The following is a 9,996-nucleotide window of genomic DNA, read 5'->3' as shown; positions in this document are numbered from 1 at the left end:
TCATCTGTAATTGTCTCAGATGCGTGCAATTGTGCAGGATAGTTTGAGGATGTCTTCTCATTATGGTGCTACTCGACGACCAAAAAGAATTCGTAAGAGAGATGCCGAGAAGGCGGAGATGAACGTTCGGTATGAGGCATCTAGGTGGTTAAGTCGAAGCGAGATGCCGAGGTACGAGCGTCAGAAATGAAAACAAAGCGCCGTAAGTGCGCGAGGGAAGCCGAGCTGGCACGTCATTAATCTTCCAACGATTTTAAACGTTCTTAATAGCCGAGCTGGAACGTCAGCGCCGTTTCGTAATACATAAAAAAGCGGGTGTGATCAAAGTAGCATTGGAGTAGAAACAAATGAGGCAATGAACGCCTACGCTGTCGCGTCTAAACTCTATTAACCCACGCAGCCACGATAATTTGAAGAAGGGCTTATGTAAGTAGCATGAAAGCTGTATAATGTTGATGGGAACATAAAAAAAAAACATTAGTAGAACATTCAAAAGAAACATTATGCTAATGTTGACTTTTGTATCTTACTGTAATGCTATATAATGTTTATGTTGTATTTTTAACATTATTTTATTATTGTAAAGAAATGTTTAATATATTCTTATACACGTTAAAATAAGGTTTCATCTATAGCTACGAAACAGCTTAGCAAACATACTTCAAGCACTGAGTCCAAGCACGTTTCAAGTTTTCTTTTATCAAACATAATTATCTAAATAACACTTCTTTGCCAGTAAATCTTTGCGCTGATGCCTGCCATAGAGTGCACGAATGACCCCGTCCCCTATCCTGCATGTCGGAAGCGGGAAATAGGAGGCCTCCTACATTGGTGGATAAATAACTTCACTGAACTCAACTGTACGCTAGAGCCGTGGCGCTCTTCTTTCTTTTGCAAACTTACCATAAGACCTACTGCCGCAAATCATTGAAATCTTTATTTGTTCTTTTTCGACAGCCGCTGGCATGCGGCTTTATCACTTGTATTTTGGCACGCGAATCTTATGTTCGTTGTCGCGAGACGCAGCTTTATCACTTTCTATATCGCGCAAGATGCTCTGAGATGTTTTGCGAAGATTCCGGCCACTCGCATATATTTCTGCAACGTTCTAGGCTGTGCTAGCCACCGTTCGCGGTTTTATTTCGATCTTTCTTGCACCCTTTAAGTCGAGCACTGACGCTTCTTAGTTCGACGACCGACGAACATGTTTGTTGTTATGGCCGCTACCGATTCCCTTAGTTCTTTTGTGGGCGCAAGTCAGCCCAATAAAGAGTTCATTCAAGTGTTTCTCCTACCTGCCAGTTCATTTGTGGTCTACGGCATTGTCATCACCACGTGACAATGCTGTGAAAATCATAGAAATCATTTTCTTCAAGAAACCGCTAAAGGCTCTTGCTCTAGTATCTGTTTACCACATGCAGAACTATTCCTCCTCCCTCATCATCGACAGACCCACCTCCTGGAGAATCTGTGTCCTGACGCCCTTTCCTTGTACAAGCCCACAGCAGGTGGCGAACATCCACCACTGCAGTCGATGTAGAACACTTCGGGCAGGTAGTTGGTCCTATGTCTGATGGAGGAAATATGTGCATGGCGGAATAAGGGCACGTGTACTTATCCGAAAAGAGGATGCTATGGGGACAACGGAGCGGGCATGAAAAGGTAGCTTGGTGTGTGTGTGAAGCGGGGGGGGGGGGGGGGGGATATCATCAGTGTTTGGAATTTGGTGTGTGAGGTTGTCAACTTTTCTTAGCTCGGCGTCCTCAGCATTATCTTGTGTACCAGCATTATCATGGTATCTGCATGCGTATCTTTGTTTCTTTATTAAGTGCACATATCTCAATGACACATGGTGTATTTGTCACTCTTTTCAGTTGCTTTATGCCGGGTAAGGAGTCTGCATAGATATGGGCTTCTGATATGGACTCTATTTTATTTATGTCCTTTATAGCATCGCGGATTGTATAAAGTTCCATCGCATGTGGTCCGGATGTTCTGTTTGTTTTCTTTATGTATGTTTAGCTCTTCGTGTGTCGGGCGCTCGCTCTGTAGCCTCCGCTGCTATTGAAAATAAAGCCGAAGAGATGCTTGGGCTCAAGCGGATGCTTCTTGAAGTGGCATAAGCAAGACGGGTAAATGCGTTTTTCATTAATTCCACAATATCTGATGGTGCTGAACCCCGGGAACGAACCAGAAAACTTTGAAAGCCGGTTTAAATGCCGGTTAAGTGCTCTTAGCCAGTACCAATGGATCGCGACAGCTCCTGACAGTTTAACGGCAGCAGTCGTCATGGATGATCCAAGCGACACACCTCGTGAAATGCCTGCGTCTCACATGTTGCCAAGCCGACAGGCCGTATCCGATCATTAGGTATACGTAGCAAGACGAGAGGCTGCTGCGCAGACGAAGAGAGGCGGGTCGAGCGAAACGTGCCGCCGCTTTCTTTTTGGTTACTTAGGTAGGCGCTGCTTAGGTTTAGCAAGGTTAAAACTTTGCCTACTTTTTTTAGTAACCAAAACCACTACCATCAGCACCATCAACCAAAAGTAGTCAATGGACAGATAACTGTCTTTGGAAATTTCTGTGACCACAATATGAACTAGAACTGAACAACAGATTCTTCGTCGGCGTAGCACTGTCTTCCCGGACAGCCTGCTCACCCCTGATGCACAGGCAGGTCAAGAATGCAAGCTATGTAACCGCCAGCAACAGTGATGGATCCCATGTTTGTCATGTGTCTGCGCGTTAAATGCATAGCCTGTTCCGTCGCGTCAAGGAGGTAGCAGAAAACCGCGGCATTCGTGTCGTTTTTAGGCAGCAAAAGCTGCCAAGGATGTACTCCATGCTCAACAAAACTAAGAAAGGCAAAAACCTATGGGATCAAGTACAACCCGCAGTTTGTAAACTGCAATATAAGGGGCTTAATAAATTCTACTGTCTTGTGGCATGTGCAACATATATAAGAAAGGCCAGTGCCTGAATGAATTCTTCTGTAACCAGAGGACAGCAGTTGGAGCTTAAGGCAAATCTCGAGGTGGCAGTGTCTGCCAGTGTCTGCCAACTTGGCCATGTCATGAGGCCTCTTGATCTCACACAACCCGTCAGTCCGTGCAACGCCATGACATCTGCCGCATGCCAGTTACCAGAGAAATGCCCGCGTTTTTCCACTCGCAAATGCAGACGCCGGATTTTCTGGAGAACAGTGCCAATTCACCGCTATAGTGTTCAGAGTTTGTGCTCCCTTGACAAAAAGCGTGGATGCCCTTCCAATTGTTTTGAGACAATGTCAAGCAAAAATCGACCTTTTGCTTGATTAGCAAGCTATGATAGAGCGAATCTGTAGATTCAACGAGAACTGTCACATGTGCACTAAAACACAGATCAGGGTGACTGTCTTCCAGGCTGTTCCGGGAGCAGAGTGCAGCTTCCTAATTCACTGCTTAACTTATCGAGCTGCTTGTCATACCAGTTTCCGAGCCTAAAAATAGGGCAAAGTAACAATTCACTCAGAATTTGTTGTTTCAAAAGGGTACAATATCATGCACATCATATATAAAAAAGACCTGTAAAGGACTCATGCCTTCTGAGATGGGCAATCAAAAACCGTTTTTTTTTTCTTTTTTTTTTTTTCATGGAGGATACAGCAGAAAAACAACCATTCCGGTATGTGCTGATTATGCAGCTAACAGTTGGTGCCACGTTGCTTGTTCTAAACACCTGTGGCACGTACGCTAGCCAATGAGGTGCAAGAAAATATGGGGCTGCGAATGGCTTTAGGAATTGCCTAAGAGACAAAGGTCGCCCTTGCCTGTACTTCATGCGCATAAGTCAACTCTCGCCGAATTTGCCGCTTATCTCCATCTTAGGGCGCTGATCAATCGAAATGTTGACGTTTGTCTGATATTGTTTAAACATTGCAATGGTGTACATCAACATGCTATAAATTATCACTACGCTTGGTACAGCAGTCGTTGCGCAAGCCTAATGACCTTAGACTTAACACAGACGCACAAATTAACAGACGTGAGCCAAGACTAGCAGGGCTTCATACATTTGGTGGTCCGCAACCGATTTGGACCAGTCAACGCGTAGCCTAAGTCGGCTATCACCAATTCTGTGGTGACATCTAAACTACGTGGGCCACCCACAAATTTTCCCTCAGGGCACTCAAGATTTGACTTTGTCAGAAATTGACTAAAATCGATGTCTAAGCTAATTCGAGTACGGCCCATTCAGTGATGACATCCAAACTGATGTGGGCTGCACACAAATGTCGCCTGCTGGACCTCCAAAATTTGTCTTCGCCAGAATTTGACCAAAATTGATGTCTAATCAAATTCAAGCATAACTAATTCAGTGGTGTCATTTAAAGTTAGGTGCACCCCCAAATTTGACTTCGTCAGAATATCACCAAAATCAATTTCTAACCTAATTCCAGTATGGTCAATTCAGTGGTGGCATCCAAATTTGGATGGGCCACCTCCAAGGCTCTGCTCCTGGGCCCCCGAAATTTGAATTTTCTTTAGAATGTGTAACCACGGGATGAAACTTTTACTGAATACAAGTAAGGGTTAGCCAAATCAAGTCACTGCCAATTTTCGTGCCCTAGTTACCATGTCACAGCTGTTTACTGAGCACTACAATAGCAAGACAAACTTTCTTGTTTATTTATCTCTCTGACATAGGACACAAAGATTTCATGGCTGTTCCTTGCTTTTTTTTATTTTTAACATAAACAACAGTGACAAAGAGACAGCTGTATATATATAAGACAAGCTTATACAAAAAGGATAAACGTGACATTAACAGAGTGTTTCCAAGTATGAAGGTAGTGCACATATGAGCAAAGTGGAATTCTTAATAATAGATAAAATAAGTACAGCTTCACATTCAAAGAAAGCAAATGTCATTTATCAGTTGACATCGCCGCACTGAAATAACACAGCCATGTTCTTATTGTATAGGTCTGTGCAAAACATCATTGTGGATCAGGCCAAAGTGTAAAGAAATCAGATCTGGTCTTCAGAACCTTCCTCGATGACTTGAACTAAATGCCAAGTTTCATATTGTGTGCACTCATATACCATTCCATGTCAAGTTATTACAGAGAGCACGTGTAACGAAAGCTACACCACTGATAAATCATAAATATGGTCTTTTGCTTCATTAAAAAAAATGTAAAAAATGCATCAGCATGACACATCCCTTCAAGAACTAAGACTACTCATTATAGTCTTGTCGTCTTGCATCAAACTTAACAAGTCAGAAAAAATGTGAGGACTCAGCTGTACATGACTGCAATTGTAAGGACAGCATTGAGGAAGTATATAATGATCCACATAGGTACAAGGAACCCTCAGAATGAAGAAAACGAGTTGGAAATTGTAGGAAGAGTTATCTTCAACACTAGCAGTCATTACTAAACGAAAGAATGAGAAGGCAATGAAAATAGCACAAAAGCACTTAGGATTACCAAAGCTTTACCCCTTTCCAAATTTTCGGTTTAAGCAGCATTCAATTGCAGAAGTTATCTCTCTACTTCCTGCAGTGAGGACATATGATGAGACTGAAAGTCACACTTTTGAGAGGTGGTGTGATGTAGAATTCACCAGCAAAAAACGAATCATTTGCTCTGCCAGTACGAATAATCCAAGCTATGCCAAATCACAATCCATGTCACAATCCTCTTAGTACTATATTTTTTGCATGTCAGAAAACTTTGCAGACCGTGCTTCCCCTCAGCTCGGAGCTATCTACGTGATGCTGGCACAAGAGATGGGAGGTGGCCAGCTGACATCATTTACACTTTTCTCTTCGAAACCCCTCATGTTAGTGCTGCTTTAACTGCATGGAGATAATTGTGCAGATACGATCCACCACCCTGGCAAAAGACAAGGTTTTTATAGCAGTTATTAATTTTGTTAAGCCCGAGTAACTAGCCAGGATAAATGAAGAAAACGACTGTTTCAGGCCATAAGCTGTTGTCAAGCAGTCAAAAATGTCCAATGCAATGTTCAGTGCATTTAGAACAAACATTTATCACCACAGCATGGAGAAATATTTTGATAAACTGAATATTTTCATTCTGTACATTAGATCCTTAAATACACCATGCTAGCCTAATCAGTTGTGACGTGATGAAATGATAACATTGCAACGAAACACGTACTAAAACTAAATAATACCAGTACACACACTATATAGCAGAAATTTTTTGTGAACTTCTACTCCGCAACTCTGATAGCAAATGAACTTAAATTTTAAAGCTGCATTCATTATACTCATTCTCTAAAAATGTTATACAAAGAGGTCATCCCATAATCTTATGCATGTTAGTTGAATGTACATAGTGCCATCCTGAGTAAACTGTATGAAAGTTTTAAGTGTACAAAGCTTCTAAATGAAATTTTGGACTTTATAACCCCCAGGAATCAGTCTGTAATTTATCTATGATTCAATTTTATATAACTGCTTCACATATAGAATCACCGAAATTTTAGCCAGCCAAAACCCGTCTATAAACCAGTATGTTTAAATATTTCTCAATTGATGACCTGGTTCATACACTTCATCTTAACTTCGTGCGAAATTAGTTTTCTGGAAAAATGCATATATCTACAAGGAGAAAATGGCATGCAGTTTGTCTATGTGAAGTACTGCAGAATAAGAACATAACTATGCTTCAGTATAAAACCAAGCCAAGTACATAAATGACGTCAGCGAATGTCTACACTTTAACTGCAATACTAGTAAATCTGCACTCTGCTTCATTAAAGCTCTGCCACATTCAGGAAGCCAGTGTGGTCAAAGGTGTGTATCAGTGAGAGTATAAGAGTATAATGTTTTATAGAGAGTACTGGACAGATATTTTAATGTAATGCATTGCAATTACTACTCAGTTGTATTAAAAGCAGATTTATGTCCATTGCCACTCACCAGCATATTCCAATCATAATAAAATGTAGTGTCAACAGCTCTCACTTCTGGCAAACTCATTTGAACATGCCCGCAAAATCACGGTGAATTGGTTAACAAAATGGAGATGAATTCCTCTCCAAAAATTGACACAAAAGCCAACTTTTTTGAACCCATGCTGCAGAGCAAAACAGAGCGAAGCCTCAGACCGCTCGAGAATCGCCAAGTTGAAAATATTCTTCTGGACAGGTATTTTTGTGCATAAACCTGATGTGAACATTGCTTAATATTAGGTAGTCAGAATGAATGGCATCACAAAACTGCACAACTTGGAAATTTATAGGCTATCATATTTATAATGTGCAGCAATCCTTGCACAGCACTGTATGGTGGTTTCAGAACGAAGATGGTGATGCATACAACAAGAGCTTGAAAAGCAAGGAAATAAATCATTGTTGTGCACACTTTAATCCTAACAGTTCAACATATAGCATTCTGAAAGTCAGTATGTTCAACATCAAGGAGCAGACGCAGTTTACTAATCAGCGAGAGCTGTTTTACACATCCGTACATGAAAGTGAGGAGGCAGTGGGAGGTACCGCTAATGCCAAACAAATGCAGATGAGTCCTGCACTGAACCCGAAGATAAACTAGCCGAGACCATCTCAAGGAGTATGGCAAACAAAACCCATAACTTGTCCCAGATTGTGCAATACACTGTTCCTGAACAATATCATGCAGACATCTACTTTCAATGACAAGGAAGAAGACTGCTATGTTTCTCTCTTATTAAAATGCCTTTTAATTACACATTAGTCAGCATACCAGTAGGTGTGTTGAAAGGTCTGGATACTGTGGTATCTTCCTTAGAGCTTCTTAATAAAGTTTAAAAGGAACTTCTGGTCACATAGAACATACACAACTTCAGGCCTACCGTGGCAAAGCTAAGAATGCAATGTCACGATCTGCACATATAGTCTATATTTTACGAAGTTTAAAGCAGGCTGCCATTTGAATGGGCATCACTTACAATGGCATGACAGTATTTAGATTTATTGTTTCTGCATTTTGCGCATTGAAGATAAGGTTAAAAACAGAAAGGCAGGCAAGTTACCAGGTATTGCCCAGCTAGCTATCCTAATTGCGGGAGAAAACGAGAAAAACAGAAATAGTCGAGTACAGAAATTTTTGATCATACCACAGTATATATTTTGTCCTATCAGCCCCATTTGCAATCCCAAAGTAAAAGCCAGTAATAACAAGTTCAATGCACATAAAGTAATAAGATGTCATATTAGTAGAATTTCCATATTCAGATTCGATCTGGGGGCCTATCATCTCACATCCGTATTAATTTCATGCTTGAAAGGTACAGCTAGATTTCAGGAGCATTCACACTGCACATCTCATGCCTTACGCAGTTGGCTCCTGTCTCTGGCATTGTACACTTTCTAAACAGCAGGTATAATAAAAAAACAAGTATACACTCCAGATTAAGTACTGGTGGCCTCATTCTCTTTTTAGCTCACAGTACTCTGCCTTTTCCAATGCTAAAGTGCTTTAGTGAAGCAGAGCACAAGAAAAACCCCTGAGCTCGTAAACACAGTCAACATGATTTGAACAATGACACAGTGCCCACTATGCCCCTGAATAAATAAGCTTGAGCAATAGCACAAGCTGCATGTCAAACAAGTACCACAAAAAAGGATAAAAATTCAGGTTGCTGCAATATCTACACATGATTAGCCTCCAGCACCTCTCTGACGACATGTTGGAAAACAACCACTGTGTTGACACTTCTCTCAAATATGAGGTATAGTCATGAAGTAATGCTGCACGAACAAATAATTTATGTCCACTGACATGGTTATTTTTGCATGTACACAAACATACAAACTGAGTCCGCTGACCAAGTTATTTTTGCATGAGACCCCACGTGCATCTGTGTGTTCACAGTTCAGCAGAAGAGTTATCGACATAGTATATCACATATTCAAATGAAGGCATAGCAAAAAAGCTGTTGCACAGGTTCTAGCTACCCTACACTTGAGCTAACTACAGCTTGCAGTTTCAGTGACACTAGCAAATACGAAAAAAATATTTCACATTAAATCACAGTACAGCACTACAGCGCATCACTTTGCACTTTGATAAAAAAATAGACCAAGCTTTCATCCTTTTACACAAAAAGGCATATACACTAATAATATTAGGCAGTCACTACAGCAAGGTGTCTTTTGCTAACAGCATAACAGACATTGTCAAAATGTGCAACAAATATTGAAAGACAGCACCACAGGATTGTACATCAGTGTTTCACCAGTCCAAACCAAGTGTCGGTCATTAAGGTCAGAAAGTCAGATGGCAGTAAAAGCAATGAGATTAGATGATAGGCGCTTGCAGTGACTTGGTCATTTCATGCAGGAGGACTGATTGCCCAAGAGGCAATTTTGTGAACAGGTCTTCTGTGACAAGGCGCCACAGCAGGTGGTTCTGAAAAATGCAAAAAGGTGCACAGCACTCAAATCAGTGCATAGAAGCCAAACTGAAATAGTTCCTTTAGTCCGTTAAAACCTGAATTTGTCAGATATATTCACCAAGACTTCTAAGATTACATCAAGCGTCCTCTCTCACACAACCCCTCCATGTGAATACTCTGCGACCTCTGTGCAATGTTTGCATATGTTGTACACGGGCAGCATACATAGCTTGGTGCTGTTATAGCTTATATATATAAATGTAAAATTAAATCGATCCCAGCTAAAAGTTTCTACTAAGGCTAGCATATTTACTACCTCACACTACAGTCTACACTATCTCTAGCTATGGATACTAGTGACATTACCACTTCATCAAGAGGAGCCTCTTCCAAGACCACACAGTAGAGTTTCAATTTCAGTTAGTTCAAAAAGCCATCATAGACTATTCTGAGAAATGGTTCACTATACCAAACAGATGTGATGCCGTTGTAAACTCAAGATTAGAAAAACTGCAGTTCCTAGCTATTCACTATGATCACCAACCTGATCACAGCCACAGAAAGGCAAAGGCCTCGCTGCCATATTTGTATTCCACCACTTA

General features: G+C 41.1%; 1 protein-coding gene across 2 annotated transcripts in view; it reads right to left on the bottom strand.

Annotated features, from left to right (window-relative positions):
• Nucleotides 1–4,661: 4,661 nt before the first annotated feature.
• LOC146192317 (transient receptor potential cation channel subfamily M member-like 2) overlaps nucleotides 4,662–9,996 on the bottom strand; it is a 164,602-nt gene continuing 159,267 nt past the window's right edge. For both annotated transcript variants that reach the window (XM_084602439.1, XM_084602438.1), the window contains exon 29: nucleotides 4,662–9,408. In XM_084602439.1, coding sequence (XP_084458565.1) covers nucleotides 9,298–9,408 — 111 coding nt within the window. In that variant the 3' untranslated portion in view covers nucleotides 4,662–9,297. The remainder of the gene's footprint in view (nucleotides 9,409–9,996) is intronic.

Source organism: Amblyomma maculatum, chromosome 4 (assembly GCF_055883805.1).
Source record: "Amblyomma maculatum isolate TAMU_Amacu chromosome 4, ASM5588380v1, whole genome shotgun sequence".
In the NCBI taxonomy this organism is placed as follows: Eukaryota; Metazoa; Arthropoda; class Arachnida; order Ixodida; family Ixodidae; genus Amblyomma; species Amblyomma maculatum.
Note: the sequence above shows the minus strand (reverse complement) of the source record. Positions and strands in the feature narration are given on the sequence as shown.